The sequence below is a fragment of the Kogia breviceps genome, chromosome 16 (genome assembly GCF_026419965.1).
Source record: "Kogia breviceps isolate mKogBre1 chromosome 16, mKogBre1 haplotype 1, whole genome shotgun sequence".
Taxonomy (NCBI): domain Eukaryota; kingdom Metazoa; phylum Chordata; class Mammalia; order Artiodactyla; family Physeteridae; genus Kogia; species Kogia breviceps.
Window position 1 is genome coordinate 8,039,889 of NC_081325.1, and position 20,723 is coordinate 8,060,611.

The 20,723-nt window shown below is 36.1% G+C and overlaps 1 protein-coding gene across 1 annotated transcript in view; it reads right to left on the reverse strand.

Moving 5' to 3' along the window:
• Window positions 1–334: 334 nt before the first annotated feature.
• UBL3 (ubiquitin like 3) overlaps window positions 335–20,723 on the reverse strand; it is a 63,769-nt gene continuing 43,380 nt past the window's right edge. Inside the window, exons 2-5 of the mRNA XM_059041820.2 lie at window positions 13,311–13,419; window positions 7,954–8,040; window positions 4,010–4,087; window positions 335–3,264 (exon numbers count right to left, since the gene is read on the reverse strand). Coding sequence (XP_058897803.1) covers window positions 3,212–3,264; window positions 4,010–4,087; window positions 7,954–8,040; window positions 13,311–13,419 — 327 coding nt within the window. The 3' untranslated portion in view covers window positions 335–3,211. The remainder of the gene's footprint in view (window positions 3,265–4,009; window positions 4,088–7,953; window positions 8,041–13,310; window positions 13,420–20,723) is intronic.

A 20,723-nucleotide genomic window follows, 5' to 3' on the forward strand; every position in this document is an offset into this window, starting at 1 on the left:
GCCAGCAGCCTGCAGTTCCGTTTCAACCACACGTATAGGTTACACACCCTTCTTCAAACCCTCCCCCCACCCCCAGTCACTCTGTTTGGCTAAGCAGGGGCTATATTACAAAATAATAATGGGAAAAAAATAAAAGAAATGCCTGCAACAGTTACCAGTAAGGATGGTGTGAAGGCACACAAAATTTTGATCACTTCTCTTTGATTTCGGTAATATAGAAGAAAAAAAGGCTGACATAATGCTGATTTTACTGGAGAATGTACTAAAATAAATGGAAGGAAAAAAGAAAAATAGTAGAGACAAAGAATAGTTCTACACCAAAATTATGAAGTCATTTAAAAGAAGGGAAATATTCTACAACAGATGAAGAAAGTTTTAATTTCTTTTCACATTAAACATTGTTCACCACAGTCAGCTAACAGAAATTATTGTAACATTGGTCAAGATGACATAAAACTAAGGCTAGATGTTCTGTCATGAGAAAAACTCATGTAATGTGCATGACGGTGTTAACAGATACAACTTATCTTGAAGAGGAACCAAGTAAGTCAGATCAAGGAGACATGCTGAGGTTTTAATAAAGAAGAAAAGCTTTGCCTTTTCCAGAATACTTCAAGTCTAGGACAATTTAGGTAAAAGACATGAGTTAAATACCAAGTGCTGGGCAGGGTCACAGGCCCGTAGCTCAGGTTTTATTTACAGGACTGGACGGACCTCTGCGGCTCTCGCCTTTCAGCAAGCAAGCTGTTTGTGGCAGAGGCACCTTCAGTGGGATATGATCGATCGATTTTAACGGGCAGGCAGTCCAAGCAACTATTCTCAAAGGGATGGTTGAGTATTTTCACGTATACACTATTAAGGCATCTAAATTGTTGGTGTTTCCTGTATATAATTTTACTGCAGTTTTCAAATTCTTCTTTTCATTTTGTGCAACGATATTAGGTATTGAGTGACATAAATCTCTACTGATGAACCAGTTCATCCATTTTACAAACTCTAAATTGAGGTCTTGTGAAGGGAAATTACTAATGTGGGGAACACACAGAAAAATATATTGAAAACCAAGAGAATATGGTTAACCATCATAAAATTTCAATCACAATTAAATGTAGTCTTTAACTCTGTAGAAACAGAAGAATAATTAGAATTAAAATAGGTATTAAAAATAATTACCGGTAGTTTGTATTAGGAAAGAATACAGCCATAAATGGCTTAATTGCCCAATTAAGTAACTACCAGATTCTTCTTTAGTCCACACTAACAGAATTCACATGTGAGCTAGTCAACACAGCATATAAATATTCAACATCTCTTGAATAGAACATCTTAGTGATAACAGGAACTACATAATTCTACCCATTGTCGTGACTGTGCACAAATTAACCAGGTTAAATATCAGAGATACACTGGGATTCGCCCCAAACCTAACAGTAGAATATTAAACAAATTTTTAAAAGATTCAGAAATAAAAACTGAACAATTTTAACGTGGATGAGACAGTGCTTAAACAATTATCAACCTCATCAAGACCTTTAAAATTACCACCAAAATGCACTACAATATTTTTTTTATTTAGTTTACAGAAAGAATCTATAAGTACAGGTTGCAGAAGGAAAATGTTTAGTGCTATTTACATTCATTTTAAAACTCTGCTCTATACAAATTTAATTCTCATCAGTATGAACAATATTTTCGTAGATCTACTGCATATAAAGCCTTTTCGTCAAAGCATTAACAATGAATAAAATAACCTGATTACCTTTAAACAAAGCTGACCGTTTGAAATGATTTACACTTACTATTTGTAAGGGCCGTGGACACTCTTTTCAGTACAGAACATGACGTCAGCCTGCGACTTCATTTTTATGAAGGCTAAAGTTATTTATATGGAACATTGTTCTATATACTACACGCCAATCTATATTTAAGTTCTATAGTTAGGTATTTTATAAGTTTTTTATTAAATATATTCTACACGTATTTGTAATTTCATCCAGGAAGAATTTCTTCCCAGTGAAAAAATATAAAATCTTTTATATTTTTTACAGGTTTAGATGAAACTAGCTCATGCTTTAGTGCTGTGCAAATTGTTTTTAGCATATCAACTTTTAAGTTACTGGTACAAAACAAAAAAATGGCATCCCTAATCAAGTGTGCCTTGAAAATCAGCTTTTGACTTTAATACAATTGCAAGCACTAATACCCAATGCAAACTACATAAAGAAACAAAATTAGTCCTATGGAGAGTTTTCTAATTTTAAGAATTCATCTGAGGTCTCTAATGAGTAACTGTGACACTGGACACAGAGATGAGCAGTAATTATGGACAAATTCAATTTGCTGATATTCAAATACACAAAAGTGATGAATAAACGAGGTTTTCTAATATTTCTGCGCAATCACGGAGGTCTGCGAGTGGCTGGATTTGACCCCCGCGTTAAGGCTAGGACGCGAGCTCTCACCCCTCGTGCGCTGTGTGAACAAGCCCTCAGCCACTGTCTGACTAGAGGGCACGTGATAAAGGAAAAACAACTAGTCTCATCAGCCCTCTGCTGAGTAATTTCAACAAGAGGCACAGTTTGTTTTTTCACTTGTTGCAGTGGGAACAGTCGCACTCAGTGTGGGATTCTGTGCCAGTGCAGCCGCCATGGCTGACTTGGGTAGAATTCACCCAACATTTTAGTTTCTTTTCCATTTTTTACTCTCAAGTTGGCCCAGTAATTAACTTCATTAATTGCTGAGTGTCTTCCAGTGTGGATTTGTATATATGAGTATATTTCTAGGTACCATAAACCATGTTATAAATTCTGCTGATGAAGAAAATAACTGTCAATCTTTTTTAGTGCACACTGTATTTGGAACACTTGATTTTGTTAGTTCTGGTGACGAAAATTTTTGTGGCAGCGAAATCGTTTCTGCTATGAAAGATAACTTGTTAACTTTCCCCCTGGAGATTGACTTGCATCCAAAAATCAATACATTTTAAAACTGCTCAACATAAACAAAAATACTAGAAATAAAAAATCATAGTGAAAAATGTTCTTGGTTCTTTTTACTTTCATGAGAAAAGATGACAGTGTTCATGTGATAGTTCAGGTCCACGTATTTATAGGCAGACTCTTCCCAAAGGTTCTGAAGCGACGTTGGGTCTCCTCTGGCCCAGCAGCATGAAAGACAAAGACTACATCACACCACACTTGGCAGACAGCGTTTACAGAATTACACAGCAATTACTCTCTCCAGTCTTTTCACGATTCCTCTGACCTAGGGAAAATGAAGAGGAGCCTTGTTGATAAAAATGCATGGGGAAAGGGGCATAATAAGAAACAGGATTTTTCTGTTTAATGTTTGCATTATTTTAAATTAAAAAGCTATAGTAAATCAGAAAAAATAAAAAAGAAGAAAAAAAAAAAAAGCTATAGTAAATACCCTTTTAATTTTAGCCTGTTTCCCAAATGTCTGGTTATTTGCCTACCAACAAGTTCCATTCATAAACTATGACCAGAGTTTCTGGTGACTGGTTAGGTCTTAGCAATCGTCCACAAAGTCACCTTCCCTCTCCACTGAGCCCAGCTCCAGGATGGATGGTAGCACCCCATCCTGCACTATCCTCCGAAAGCCTCCCCGGAAGCAGAAGCCTTCCACAGGGCAAGCAGTGGCTAGGCCAGAAGGCTGGGGTTGGGGGAGGGGGGGTGATACCTGTCTTTACCCCCAAAACAGAGGCCCCCAGAGGTTTCAAAACTAAAGGCCCACTTATCTACCCGTACACCCTAGAGGTTCCACAGTCCCGCCTCTCCCTCTCCTCTACCCCAAACCAAGATACACACACACACTCACACACGTAAACACAGAGGAAAATCAAGGGACACGTTGATTTGGTTTGACTGCTAAGAACTAGTCACCAGAAACTACGAAAACTTCTTTCCCTCAGAATTTCCAAGAAAAACAGCCATTTTTGAATGCCTGTCTCTGAGGCTCAGGTGAGAAACTTCTCTAGTGCATGGCTTACCTTGAGAGTTTGGCTCTGGCAATGTCTCTCTGGCCACCAAATGCATCACTGTTGTTTTGCCAAAAGGAAGTTTTAATGCTATGTGAAAAGTAGAAGACAACTTGTTACATATACACCCACCTGTTGAAATCACTAACCAAAATTGAAACCATTTTAAAAACTGATTGCTTTTTGTATGACTTCCTCAACAGATGGCACTTCCTACCAGATACGGCATCTCTTACAAAATGAAATTAGGTTAATATTATCAGAAACAATTCTTATAATTCAGAAATTATTTGGCTATGGCTATCAGCTTGACACATAAATACACATTGTTTAAGGAAGGGGACAAGAGGAAATGCATAACTGGTTAATATTGGATAATCTTTAAAGGAGAGAAGGAATTTCAAAAAGTTTTTAAAAATACTTTTTCTAAATTAGGGGGAAGTTTAGATTAAGAGACATTTGTTTCTAAACCTAATTATGTTTAGTCGCATAATAAAATTCCTGCACCAAATAGGCCACTATAATGTAGAAATAGAAGAAATGACAAACATAATTTTAAACATAATAATAATATAATAATTTTATTATTTTTAACCTTATATTCTTCAATTAGAAAATAATTTTCTTAAAAAGGTTACTTTAAAAGAATCACTGTCTTGGCATTATTAGTAATCACTGTTTTCTAATCTAGTCTTTAAAAGGTTTTTCTCATTTATAAGTAATAATTTTTATTATGAAATATTTCAGACACAGGCTAATATAACGCACCCATGTATCAATGAACCACTTACGCAAAAGTTTCATGGCGAATCCCTTTGTCATTCTGTGTATAGGATTAGAAGCAGCCAGTAGATCTAACATCTGGAGTTGTTTCCATAGCTGTGATGTTTTAGTTCTGACATTTCAAACTACTCTCTTCACTACAAACTTACGGCAGGCTTAGATCATTACTTAGCAAGTACGGTCCTCCTGTTACTTGCTCTTTACACCTGCTCTATAGGATGATGGTTACAAAGAGCCCTAATTATCTTCAATATTCCTAATATTTCATGTAATCAAGGTGAGTTTCCATCGTACTTAAAGCTAGCCAGCCACTACTTGGTCTGTTCTCTTAATTCCCAAAGTTAAAATGAAGCATCATGGCCCCCAAATACACACTAGGCTGAAAAAACAGGAGGGCCTTTATTGGATAATCTCCTAGGCTTGATTTAACCCTGAAATGCAAACAGGACTTTATATTATTAAACATTTCACTAAATGTATTGGGAAAGCCTGACTGAATTTAAAACGTCCACATACCAAGCTGTGTTCCACTCTCACACCACCTTCTTGACTCCAGTAAGCCAGACCTGGGTTACAACTGCACCCTGCTACTTACTGACTGTAAGATGAGTTGTGAGAGTTCTGTTGTCCCCTCCCTACGCCTCAGCTTCCTCCACCTACACTGGAGATAGTAATTCTATCACCTGCCCCCTACCACTGCACTGATTGAAAGACACAATCCAAGGAAAGTGCTTACCTCAGGGCTTGGCACAAAAAAGCATTCCATAAATATTACCATGATCATCATCTTATGAGCAGCAAGGAAAACAGATCTCAGAGAACAGCTAAGCGAACTGAGATGTAAATCTGGAGAAATGTTGGACAGGCCTAGAAAGCTGCTGAGAGGCTCACTGTTTGAAGCTACAGATTTGATTGATGGGGACTTAGTTTTCTTCTCCATCTGAATTTTAAGTAGAAATTGTAGATATTGATACTAAGAGAAGGTAAAGGAAGAGGGATACAAAATCCAAGATGCTTCCTCTCCTTCACTGTGGTGCTTCTGCTTTCTACTGTGACACTGCACAGTATCCGGAACAGAGGTTCTCACCCTTTACATAAAAATTACCAGGGATTGCAAATCGGTAGTAGACTGGGAGACGGGGAGGGGGGAGAGTAGGCATGCAGAAATCTGCATTTAAAAATAAGTATCCGATGCCCACAGGGTTATACATACAGAGCAAGTCTCAAGCCGTGCAAAGCAAGCCTAGGCCTTCTCCGCACTAGCCATTCAACTGTATGACCCTGTGTGCTGTCTCCTCATTATCCACATTCAAGAATACAGGGAGACAAAGAAAAACAGTGACCAAAAAGCCACAAATAGTTCAATGTTATTACCCAAATTTACTGATCAACTTAAAAGGTCTAGGGTTATATTCCTATGCTCTTTGTCTAAATCACTAAGACCAGAGATGGTTCGTTCTTGAAAAGATTGACAGCAACATAGAATGACAGTAATAACGTTAAGTCAATCTGTTAATCGGTCAAACACAAATTCCAAAACAAAGTCAATAGTTTGATTTTAACACAAATTCTGTTATCTTTAATATGAAGTTGGAACTTTGGGGCCACAACAGAGAGGTAATTAAAGAATTAAGTTGATAAGAAATTGCTCATGTAGATCAATACTCAAAGGGAAATGGAGTCTCAAGACTCATTCGTGGAGTCCATAGATTAATTCAATCAACATCGACCCATCAACACTACAAGAGCTTATGTGAGGCACAGACAACCAAAAAAAGACTAATATATGGTCCCATCCTTAATGAATGTAAAACACAGCCATGGACAACACATTAAGAACTGGTCCATGTAACTACACAAAGAGCTATAAAGAAATAATAATAACAATAACTACAAACCAAAAAAGCTCTATTTTAAACGGCAGATGCCTCTCAGTAGAGACAGCAGCACTTTCTAGACCAGTGTGATCACTGCCTCCAAAGCGTGGCTGTGTGTAAAGTTACATACTGAAACACTCCATCTACTTGATATTGTCATAATAATCATTTGCATTCATCTACTCCAAGTCACATAGCATTTTAATTTTTATGTGTTTCTACTATGTAATACCAGAGCACCTGTTTCCCAGGAAGAGATTCTTTTTCAACCCTGTATCTTTCATTGTTTAGCAGTGTTGGCACATAAGAAATAAATACATGCTGAATCAATGAATGAATGAACGAAAATATTCTACCTTTAAGGAAGAACAGATTAAACATTTCGATTATTAGGTTTAGAGGGAAAAAGTCATGACTATATGTAAACAAAGATATATTACAGAAGATCACTTCCTTTGCCTACAAGTTTCTAATTCTCATAATATATTTGAAATACTTGTACTTAAATAAAAACAAATCGTGCTGATGGTAGAGAATGTCCCGCCCAGAAGGGGGTGCTATTGAGCTACATTTCCCCATTCACATATAAAGAGCAGTAATAGCTAACAATTCAAGTGTTTACTATGAGCCAAGCACTGTTCTATGTGCTTTGAATATATAAACTAATTCAAGCCTCCCAACCTATGAGGTAGGCACTATGGTTATCCTAATTTACTGATGAGGAAACTAGGACAGAAAGCAGTGAAGTAACTTGCTCAAGGTTACAGAGCCAGTAAGTAGTGGAGCTAAGATACAACTCAGACAATCTGGCTCTAAAATCTGCTCTTGCAAGTCACTACACTACACTGTTTCTCTAATGTTACTCAACTTACCTTTATTCCTGCATGATAAGCAATTACATCAGTCAGAGTCAAACTGAGAACATACCTTCAGTATTCTATTTGAAAATCCATTACCATAAACTTTTCCTAGTTTGTGTGTCTCGCTTTAACTTAAAAATATTACATCTAAATTATATTATCCAGAAGTACACTTAAATTACATTTATAAAATATAGGTATGGACTCCCATCTACAATGGCTTAGAGTTTATTCTACAAGGCAGTAAACACTTAATCATCGTGCTAAAATTAAATGGAATGCAAAATGTAAAGAAGTAGACATATCAAAAGTTAGGCAAAATTCACAGTTTGAAATTATATATTTTTAGTAAAATCATACATTAGCATTTAAACAAACAAATGAATAATGCTGCCATGAGACAGGCATTAAATCCCATTACAAAGGTAACTGTTACCTCCTAATGTGACATTTCCATGTAGAAATCGTCCTTGATAAATAAGGCGTAGAATATTTGGACTGCTGACCTGCTCTTCTTCCCAGTCTGAAAAGAACCAGGGAATTGTTAGGTGCATTTCAACATAAAATTAAGGTATTACTGCATTCTTCTAAAATTTGGCTCCGTATCAGAAAGAATACATCAGAGAAGACGCTTGGAGCTTCCTAATAATTGGAACAGTCACCACCCACGCAATCACTGTTCTTGTTATTCTCGTTAAATAGCAAGAGCTGCTTAAGACTAGTTTTGGCTTCTTAAAGGACACTAAAATGTGCCAAAATACGGTCCTGAAATTTAAAAATTAAAACAAATGAGTTGGGGAACATGTAATCCTAGTTTAAAAAATGTCCATTGGAAATTTTAATAACCAGTAATTAACAGAAAATATTAAAATATTACCAATATTTGTACCTTCAAAAAAATATATTTGAGGCTGGAAACAATAGGTTTCACAAAGGTTTTTGCAAGAATTAATATATTGATATAGAGCTTAAAAAATTATACCTCAATAACTGGAAAACAAACATTTAAAAAAACAGAACAACAAAAAAATTAACAGTGTTTACTTTGGGGTAATGTTGATAACTTTATTGTTTTTTTGAAGCCAACTGATAAACATTACAGAAGACACAACTTGAGTTCACTTTACCCAAAATTCTCAGAATAAACTTGAAAAATAACAGATATTAGAAGGTGCTATATAAGTATGAAAGCTAGGATAATGTACAAAGAAAATCAAAAGAGAAACTGGTAGGTAGAATGAATAACAGAATATTTCATTTTAGTGTATAACTTACATTATAGTAAAATATGGAACACGACTGTTAAAATAATGGTTTGAGAACACTGGTATCATGACAAGGTATGGGGTTAGTCATTTTCACTAGCTTGTAGATACAGAATTTGAAGCTCTGATTTTGAAAGGTTTGAGAATTTCATCATCTTCCTCAAGAATTCTAGTATCATGTGTTTGTTTCTTACAGAAGCTCCGGTTTTCAGGAGATGATAACTGTCAACACACAGACTAGTTTACAATAGCCTGAAGAGCAAGGGACAGAAGAGAAAGGACGTAAGTAGAGCACTTTTCTTCTTGCCTTTTTTTGAGTGTTCAAAATGATGAATATGAATTTGGTAAAACCAGTGCCTGTCGGTAACTCAGCACAACAGGAATGGGTAAGGAGAAGTGAGACTCATTCATTCTCCGCCAGGCCCCCATCCCACCCCTCCCCCTGGGGTGTCTCTGTTGCCTTCGGACTCCAGGGCTCCCAGGTCCCTCTTCTCCAGAAGAATAAGTTGTCAGTTGTTAACACTTTCGTATGGATTACTTTGAATTCATCACACCCAAAATTATTGTTTAATAGAATATTTTTTTCTTTCCTTTAGCGTTGTTCATTTTATTCTGTCATGATAATTTCTACCTAATCTAATTTTACATGGGTCAAATTGTATTTTGTGTTAAATGTCCTCAATGTCAAAATGCCAGGGTTGGGGTTAAAATATTCTCCTATAATTTTTCTTTTCTTTTCTTTTTTTTTTTTTTTGGTACGCTGGCCTCTCACTGCTGTGGCCTCTCCCGTTGCGGAGCACAGGCTCCGGACGCGCAGGCTCAGCGGCCATGGCTCACGGGCCTAGCTGCTCCATGTCATGTGGGATCCTCCCGGATCGGGGCACGAACCCATGTCCCCTGCATCGGCAGGCGGACTCTCAACCACTGCACCACCAGGGAAGCCCTAATTTTCTTTTTAAAATAATTTTCATTCAGTTAACTGAAACCAAATAAAAACGTTTACCCGCCTCTCCCCTCCCCACACCTTGTGCAACCACCAATCTGCTCTCTGTTATCTATGAGCTTGGCTTTTTTATTTTTTAAGATTCTACATATAAGAGATATCATCTGGTATTCATCTTTCTCTCTCTGACTTATCTCACTTTGCATAATTGCCCTCCAGGTCCATCCATGTTGTTGCAAATGGCAAGATTTCACTCTTTTTAAATGGCTGAGTAATATTCCATTGTGTATGTGTGTGTCTCTCACAATTTCATTATCCATTCATCCTCTGGCGGAAAGTCAGGTTGTTTCCGTATCTTGGCTATTGTAAATAAAGCTGCAATGGGCATAGGGGTGCACATATCATTTCGAATTAAGTGTTTCATTTCCTTCAGATAAATACCCAGAAGCAGAATTGCTAGACCATATAGTAGTTCTGTTTTTCATTTTTTGAGGAATCGCCATACTGTTTTCCAAAGTGGCCGCACCCATTTACGTGCCCACCACCGTGGCTGGGGATGTAAACGGGACCCTTTTCTCCACATCGTCACCAACACTTGTTATTCCTTGTCTTTCTGTTAACAGTCATTCCAACAGGTGTGAGGTAACATGTGGTTATGGTTTTGATTTGCATTTCCCGGATGATTAATGATATTGAGCATCTTTTCTTGTGCCTGTTGCCCATCTGTGTGTCTTTGGAAAAATGTCTATTCAGGTCTCCTACCCATTTTAAAACTGGATTGTTTGGTTTTTTGCTGTTGAGTTGTATGAATTCCTTGTATATTTTAGATATTAGACCCTTATCAGATATATGAATATTTCTGGTCAAGATATAAAGACAAATGACAGTAATTGTCTAATTTACACGGAAAAAAAATTCTAAAAATGTTTGAAGTATTTTTTTGAGGTGCCAAAACTTGACGCCTCATATTTCTTTATCCTACACAGAGTGTCGTGATTCTCATGAGCTTCTGTGGTTTTATATGCTATCTTCCTTTCCCTCTCAGAGGATCTGAAATTTAAAGAGACCTGTAGAAGAGCAATGCTTACAGGAGGAATTTCAGCTACTAGCAACATATATGTAGTGGGTTATTTTTTGGAACTCTGACCCAATAACACTATGTGCCTGACTATTCCATCTATTAATATGCCACTAAGCTGCACAAGAATATACCAAAGGAAACCAATTCCTTCCAAAAATATATTGCACAAAGTATTTCCTTCTACTGATTTAATATTCACTACACTTTTATTATTAGCACCAATAAATATTTACATTTGCTGACCTTTAGTGCATTATGTGATACAAAGCAGACCTAGATTTTTTAATATTTTATATAAAATAAAAATTATTTATTTTTATTCCCTGCAGTGTCTAAAATTGCTGAGTAGACCTGGCAAACTGAGGAAAAGATTGGGTTCAAAAACTTTTTCTATGAAAATAAGTAACGTGGAATTGATACAGTCAATTTCCAACACTGGTAGATGGTTTGGGAAACTATGTTACAGACCTGCACTTGAATCTCACCTTTGTTTACCATTGATCAGATACTTTAAGGAACTGAAACTAATTTTAATGTCTAAGTCAAACAATCACGAAAGTGAAAGGATTTCCTTTACCTCAAGTTATGGCGTAACCCTGGCAGCCAGGGCTGCAGTGCTCTTTTCTACAACACGCCCACAGATGTCAGAAGCCTATCTTCACCCTCCACCCCACAAAAGTCACAAAAGGCATCTTTACACTTAGTACAACATCACCACCACACAGGTATTTAAAAACGCTTTCCATACCCTGCCTGGCTATGAAGAAAATCCAGTATTCTAAGAGCCCAAGTTTAGTTTACTTCAGCTCTTCTGAAATTCCTTCTTATCTATGACCTCTAGCTTCAGTCTCTTCCTGATTTAGTCTCTTCCTGATTTACGAGCTAGTGTTGACTTGTTCCTCGGTTATCGGTGAGAAGAGAGATCCAGTCATTTGGAAGTGTTTGTCGAAAGTAGTTATTTCTTAAACTCAGGTCTATGAATCCACAAAGACAGGTTCTTAGGGTCTCAAAGTCCTCTTCAATAAGTTCTAGATTCTGTTTTCATTTTAATGATAATCTGCAAGAGATCATCTAGATAATTCAAATAATTACCTTACAACCAAGTACGCCCTGGGATTTTAGTGCCCATGTATGCATTTAGGTTTACGATTGTACTGGTGCCAAGCAGTACTTCTTTGTCAAGAGGTTAACAAGAAAAGAACAGAGGTTGACTTAATACAAAACGATGCATTCTTGTTAAGTGAAGGCTGAATGACAATTTGGTACACTGTGTGAATGAAGGTTTTGTGGTGAATCTGCAGATAACTGGGTTCTCATGCAGCAAGCAGTAGCAGAGGCGTGCCGCAGTCAGCTGTACCATATTCATGGTGCAAGCAGTGAGTTAGTTTTAGCAAAAATATATCATGTGGTACATTAAAGTTGTTAATTTGAACATTACTGGTTTTAGAGTTATATTTGCATTTTCTTTGTAGATCTGTTTTAGTTTTATGGTTGTATACAAGTTAATGAGGATAAAGAGTTAATTGAGTTATATGTCTCTATTCTTAAAGATAAGCATTATAACAAAAATAATGTAAGTCAGCACTAGGGAATCTACAAGAATTTTCTTCCTGTAAAGAGTTCCATATATTTTTTTAGGTTGAGAAACACTGATCTAATTGATTCATTTTGTATACACTGTGTTCTTTGTTAAAACAGGTCTTGTGATTTAAAAGTCCAAATTGCTTTGGTAGTAAAATTAAGTGAAATCAGCTGAAACAGTCATAGCACTATGGTACATGCCATTAAAAGGGTCAAGATGACTTGGGTTAAGTTCAAAGGAAGAACATAAGCTAAAGACTCACTTGAGGATGGCAAGACAGTCTTATTACATAGAAAAGAACCAGAGAAAGGAATACCACATACACACACCCCCGCCCCCGTGTCCAAATTCTGTTTGTCATGGATACTGGCTTCAAAATGCAATGTATAAAACGCATTTTATACCTTCTTGACCTTGTAGTAGTTCAGAGAACACAGGAAGTGACATGAATTAGAAATTAACTTTGTGTCAAGCTCAATTTTAAATAGGCTATGTATAGAATAGACCAAAGAGAATGTATTATAATTTGTTAAAGATAGTTTTTCTTTCCTTTTATTTGTGTTTTGGTATAAATAGGGTTACTGATATGAAAGTAAGTGTGTGTGTGTGTGTGTGTGTGTGTGTGTGTGTGTTAGCTACCTTGTGTATTCTTTTAAAAAATAATTTTCTTTTATCAATACATTAAAACAGCTCTAAAGCCAACCAGGGACTTGATGCACTGGCTCCGTTATCATTCTGCAGTGAGGGCGCTGAAAAGCAAAACCCAGGAAGGATGCAGCAACTCCTTTAACTTTAAGCCTTATACCCTCAATCATTTGTTTGTTCTCTTTTGTTTACTTACAACTTTTTCAAAATGTTTGTGAAACAAGGTAGGGCATGAAGAATTAACATTATTCATTTCCAAGAGAAAAATACCACTCACCCATTGGCCAGTTGTCATACACATGCTTTGCAATGTCAGAAGCAGAATCATTAGGAGAAAACAGGAACTCTTTTGTTTTCCCGCTTACCAAGATGAGGCGCAAGTTTATCTGAAAGAAGACAATGATTCTTTTAATATAAATCTTGAAATTTTTAATATAAAATAATGACTCATAGTCTTTTCATTTCAATAACATTCTCAGTTATTACTAATGCCATTTTCTGGTTTTTATTTGCTTAAATTATAAAAAGATTCTTTTTGAAGAATGGGAATTTGAGACATGATTTTATTTCCATTATTTAATATATATGTGTGGGTGGGGGGGATAATTTACCATAATAAACGAGCAAAGGAAAACCAAAATTCATTATACTTTTAAACTTAACTACTCCAGCAATGCTCAGAATTGGACTTTTACAGGTTATCATTATAACTATAAAATACACATTTTCCATTGAAAAGCTAACAGAAGTGGTTTCCCTGCAGATCACATCACTAAACAGGAAAAATATTTACTTGCTAATCTGCTTCTTAGGAAAAAGGAAGAGCCAAGAATTATATACAACTTTTTATTCTATAAAAAATTTTCAAACCTAAACAAATTAACCAGAAACTATAACTTTAAAGAACTTTATTAGAGTTAATAGAGGATTCAATAATAGTAATTACTTTAATCCCAATTACATGATCGTTCATTTCTGTGGGAAGGGGAGGAGGCGCCATGTGTGACAAAGAACACAGATTCACCCTCACCGGAAAACCTAAAATGGACAAGAGAACTACAAATTTTGAGATCCACTGGATTTACAATTCCAAGTCAATATATATTTGCTTATACCAATCTTAATATATTTCCCAAAATGTTCACTTTTTCACTTTTGTCTTTATCCGTAATTAATGATATTATTTTAAACCATGATATTCATTCATTTCCCCTATATGTTACAGAAATACAAGTGCAGTTTTCTATACCTCCAGGCCTCTGTTAAGAGAGCAAATAACACTTTCCTAAAACTTCCAGTCCTGAGCTCAGCGCTGGGACTAGCCTAGCTTCTTTATATAGAGAGAACAGAGAATGTCATTGTACCAGTTTGAATTGTGCTAGGTCCTAGGTTACCCAAGCTCTCCTCCTCAGTTACTAACATTTTTTTTTTCTTACAAAAAAACCCCCAGAAAATCTTTACGATGACAAAGCCTACAATGAATAAACTGGCACCTACTGCAGCAACACCAAGATACCAGGTCACTGATTTACTATCTGCCACCACCGTGGCCACGCCACTCTCAGCGCCTCACCACTTTGGAAATGTACTGCAAGTTATCAAATATCTCCTCTAGGAATAAGCTATACACACACAATTCTGCATTTAATGGAATGCAGCTGGATTCCATAGTAGATGGAGTAGAACTGGGTTCCATATTAGAAACTGTATTCATTCTCACTGTATGGACACTATATCTCAATTTTTAAAGTATTTTAAAAGATAAAAGAAAAAGACATCTACATTTCAGGTGAAAAGCCCTTTTGATATGTCCAATATGAATTTTTGCCGCCTTTCCTAATTAAAATGAAATTAGACCAAAGAACTTAATACAGGAAGAGATCTAATGAAATCACACTGCTATAAAGGAGTAATTTGATTCAGAAACTCTAAGTTCCATTAGAACAAAATTCAAGTAATAGTTTGCAAGAATGATTATATTGTAAGAAAGCACCACCTTATTTATCTCCTATAACAAGTAAGTAATGAGTGATTCCCAAAGCAAGAAACCTAACATCTACACAATACAATGTGAATTTTAGTTCTCACACATATATCACTATTCAAGGCTGTCTCTTTACGTGTGAATATTGGTAAATATATATTTGCTCTGAACTTATATGGAATCTTTTAATAGTTTCAAGCTACTGGGTAACAGCCCTTCAGTTATTAATGCCCAAGAAATTATGCCCTTCATAATTCAGCCACATGTGTCTGCTTAACCAGAAAGAAATGTAATTAAATTCAGGCTTCCTAAGAGTTATGTAAGTGATATGAACCTACTATTTCCTGGAATCAACTTTTAAGTTTAACGTTAATTTCTATTGAGCTTTTTTTCAAATTATATTTAAAAATAGCAAAAAGAAGAGGGAAGGAGGATTTAATCCTTATCTTCTGTAAAGTTTACACTAATGCATACTCTAGATTTTCCCTAATATCCATCAATATGGAAATGGAAAAGTAAATGATAGCACATCCTTATTATGGAAATTTCCCACAGTCATTAAATGACATAAGATATAGATCTATATGATTTGACATGGAAAGACATCCACAATATATTAAACAAAAACAAAATAATCCACATACCTCCACCCCATAAATACATAACACTAATTGCATTCACGCTGCAAAGTTCTTGGCATTTCCTATTTTAAAACTGATACAATCACTGTCACTAATAAACTGATACTTCACTTTCATATTTTAAAGTCAACGGTCTAACAAATGTATGTTTATCTAAATGTTCAGAATGTTGAAAACTTTTGGCCTGCAGATGTGTTTGACACAGGTTAAAAAATATTTTTTAAAATGTTTACAGGTGGGCATGAACTTTTCAGTTTGACACATACCCTACTAATCTCAATATACTCACACTGGTCTGCTTCATACACTTACACCTGGCTGGCCCCAGAAAACATTTAAGTTTATAATTCGTGGTAAAGTTTGAAAGTGGCTTTGGGCTACAAAATGAGAACAGAAAGCAGAGTAAGATTTTAAAACATATTAGAGGGAAACTAATCACCCCTTTGGGTGGGGAAAGGGGAGAACATGACAACTGCAAGAATAAGTCTAAAAGTACATCAATCTAAGAATTTATCAAGTCTTACCGTTAAACTATCTATAACTGACAGTAGCAATTAAAGACTTCATTTGGAAAGAAGCTTAAGTCCAAAATTAAAACTAACAGCAATAAACCCGCAAAATTAAGTGGCTGAGTAAAGTCACACATTGCCTGAAACACTTCCACTGCCTGGAACAGTGCCTGGCATATAGTAGGTGTTCAACCAGTATTTGTTGACTCACTAATATTTCAGTTTCTTCAGTTTGAAGACTCAAGTAGAGATGTAGACTAGATAGGTCAGCACCAAGATCAAAATCCAGGCTTCCACATTCTGGGCATTTTATTAAATGACAAGTGTAGTAAGTAGAATGAGAATGGATAGTAATTTTGTGGTAGTGACATGACATGTGGATATTTCAATGTGTAGAACCCGCAATGTTTAATTTGTCAGGGTCTGGATCTTTAGTGTCAGCAATATGCCACAATTTATATAAATGCTATTATTTAGTAAGGCGCTCTGAAAAGTGAGGTTAATCTTGAGCTACCATATGAACATGTATATTGTGCCTAGTTTTCAAATGAAGATAAAGACTGGGTTTATTGATATGTTAGATTAACAGATGAGTCTGGACTTGTTCCTATGCTTATATCTATGTGAGAGCCTTGTCCCTAGACTAGAAGCATGAATCTATCTGCCTCAGTATGCAGTCAAGTATATCTTAGGACTGTAACGCCAAGGGAGGAAAACACTGAATTCCCATCATTTCCTTTAGAAGAAATCCTGCAAGCAATCACCTAGACAAACATCTGGCTACACAGGCTGGTCAGCAGTTAAGTGTCTTATATTATAGTTAGAATCTCTCAGGCTTACTCAGATAAATAATGTCAATTATAGCTCCCCTCGGTAAGTGTACAGTAATTCCTACACATTTCTTTGTAGGAATTTTCTTTTAGAAGATTATGTAATAATTATTTAAATACTTATTAATGAAAGAACTTTTTACTTCTTTGAAGCCAAATCAATTTATAAAATACCTTAAAAGAACCTCTGCTTGTGAGGTAGTGGGATTCTCAACACATCGACGACGGTTACAAACAACACTCTTATTTACAGCTTAAAATGTGATATACTGATATACCTACTTAGCTAAAAACAAAACGGTTAATCAGGACTCTGAATGACTTGGTATGAGATGGAGTTCCTATTACGTAATGAAATTCCCAAGGGATGGCACTTAGGTCATCCAAATGAATTATATATTTTCTAATTACTTTTGAGGCAAAACAAATCAAAACAAGACGATTAGTGTGGTGGAACTGCCATGATGATTTCCCGTAAGGCCAATGGAAACAACAGAAGCTCTTCCATGCATGTAATTTCAAGTAAAAAAAAAAAAAAAAGTTTCAGTCAAATTGATTTCCCTTCCTATTTGTTAGGTTATATCAATGTGGAGAAATCTCATCTAGAGCTTAATTCACTCATCAATTTGTTTTCAATTGGTCAGGATGGAAAAATTTAGAGGAAGGAAGGGAGGGGATGGGAGATGGGACTAACTGGAATATAAACGGGCAAGAGGAGATGGACCGTGCCCTTTAAAAGAAATATGAAAATATGACTGTTTTCTACAAAAAGTTGATCAAAAAAGGAACCCCTGACTCCCCTGAGAGTCTCTGAGGAGTAAACTGAGCCCTGGGGCACTCTACTCCACTTCCTAGGGAAGCACCTTTGCCTTTGCCGCGCTCATTCCTGCCTTTTTTGCTAAAGGATGAATATAAGTGGCCAGTGGGAAAGATGTTAGACTTTCTTTGAAAATCACTTTTTAAAAGCTCTCAATTGATCTCAAGGGGATTATACCCAGTTAAAAAAAAAAAAAAAAAAAAAAAGTCAATCCAAAAGGCTACATACTGTATGATTCCACTGATATAATGTTCTTGAAATGACTAAGGTAGAGATGGAGAAGAGACGAGTGGTGGCCAGGTTTTAGGAAGAAGGGAAGGCAGTGGCTGTGTTTATAAAGGAAGCACAGGGATCCCGGGGGTGGAACTGCAATGTGTGCTGCTGTGTAAGTGACACATGAATCTGTACATGTGATACAACTGCAGAGAACTAAGCACACACAGACACAAATGAGCGCATGCAAAACCGAAGAAATCGAATAAAGCCTGTGGATTTTATTAACGTCAATTTCCTGTTGGGCTACTGTACTAGTTATAAGATACTACTACTAGGGAAAAGTAGGTGAAGGGTGTATGGGATTTTTCTGTACTATTTCTTACAATTGCACATGAATCCATAACTACCTTGAAATAAAAGGATGTAAAAACAAGCGCTCAACTTGCTAAAAATTTATATGGTATTATGTTTGTCTTTACTTATTTTTCTTATTTTCATTTGAAGATGAAAAGTACTTTTTAAAACATAATCTTGTATTAAAATAGCTACTTGATCTAGTGGAAAAAATATAAGCCTACCATTGACTTAAAACAAGGTATAAAGTTGAAAATAGATAAGCATTTCTTTTCTAGAGTTATGGATTTATAAATGGCATATTTTGAACTTTTGTTAACTGTATGTTAAAGAAAAATGGAATGCAGGAGGAATGTGTTCGTGTTTCTACACAGGACTGATTTAAAACAAATTATTCAAGTAACTGCAGTGCTTAAATATGATAATTATATATTTCACGAACTTTCTTTTAGTTGTTTATTTGTTCAAACATTTTCTGAAACAGACACTATGTTCGGTGCCTGGATTACAAAACATTTAATATGAAATCCCTGGAGGATTTCATACCCTTCAAGCTATGAGACATACAAACGTAACTATGGAGGACAGGCGTGGCTACAAAATGCTCAACAAGTATCTGCTGAGTGAACGTAAAAGAGAACAGAAAGGAGAGCCTGTGAGCTGGAGATTCCAGGGCAGGGTAAAGAAGTAAAACCGCTACCAGCCTTGCCTTTTTTGTGTGGCTCACTACCCGTGCACCTAGTTAGCACTAGTCCAGCCAGGCTCTGACGCAGCTGCTCCCACCCACATTTCAGAGTCGTGGGAATGAGCGTAGAGACCTTAGTAATAAGTGGGAAGCTGCGAGCTGAACCCAGGGCACTAACAACACAGAACCTGCCGTCTGCCATTCTGCACGAGCGAACCAAGCGGTCCTGGCGAATTCCTCACCATGGTCTCCATGATTATTCTCTGTCATCTAGATCATACTTGCCCCCAATATGCCCCAATGACAGGTACCTTCTTTCAGTTCCTCAAAACTGCCAAGTTCTTCCCTGCCTCAAGGCCTGTACCCAGATTGTTCCTTCTGGTTAGAACGCTCGGTGCCCCAGGCTGCCCTCCCCAATCCACACACACTCTGGGCTTGTATGTTTGAGAGGGGACGGCGTAAAAAATTTCTCCTGAGCCTAATCATCCTGGCTGAAACGAGAAAACTAAACTTTTGAAAAAAGAGCAGGAGAGGAATTTCAAAATAGAACTGAAGGAGCCAAGACAGCATTCCTACTTTTTACTGGAATGAAGGAGCAGTCCTATTTGTGAAAAAGTTAATATAAGGCATTCATGAAAACAGATTTTAACTTCTAAGAAAATACACCTGAATTCTTGTCTCGGAATTTACTGGTATTATGTAGTCATAAACTCAGGTACACTGAGACTTGCTAAATGGATGAAAACTACGGGATCTTTTTCTATCTTCTTTTTAACACTTAAAATGATGGAGAGGCTAATATACATGAAATAGTAAATCTTTAGAGGTGAAAACTCAGTGGGATTCCTTATTTTTAATGGTAGAGACACTTACCTACCCTGAAAAATTGGTAAAGGGGAGGTCAGAGAGTTCTCTAGCTTAAGTTCCCAAGTAAAACTTTTATAACATCTCATTTTACTTGGAATGTTAATTTCCAGAACATCTGACTCATTTAAAAACGTAGAACTACATCCCAAAGCAACACTTAATACTTTTTGAATTACATGAACCCATCAACTATTTATTCATTATTTTTTTACCACTGAACATGAATAAGAAGCCGTTGGACAATAAAAATGAATTGATAATAATACTGAATTAGCCTACTTGCCTTCTATATAGATTGACTTTTTTTTTCATCAGTGAAGAAACAAAGAAAACGTTGAGTTCTTATAAGTACAATTTAAAATCAAACAATGTAGCTTAAAATGTATACAGCATTTACTGCCTGGCACGTAGTAAGTGCCTAATTAACTCTTATCACAAGTCACCTATTACCACTGTCATCATAACCATCGTCAGTTTAGTAAGTCATGTAATACTAACCACATGGTGTACATTACTTTATAATGTACATTTACTTTAAAATAAGTTTGGGAAACGGATAAAATTAAAATTCCATGAGAAAACTGGATAATGTATTTTCTTGAGAATCCTTGAAAATTATTCTTAATATAATTTTTCCTTCAAGTTCTAAATCCTATAAACTTAGAAACATGTTAGTTCTGAAATTAAATTATGATTTTGCATCACTTTAAAACCTGACTATAGGATATCCCTTCAAAACTTGCCCCTAAATAGGATACAAACTAGCTGCTTTAACAAGATTTCAGTA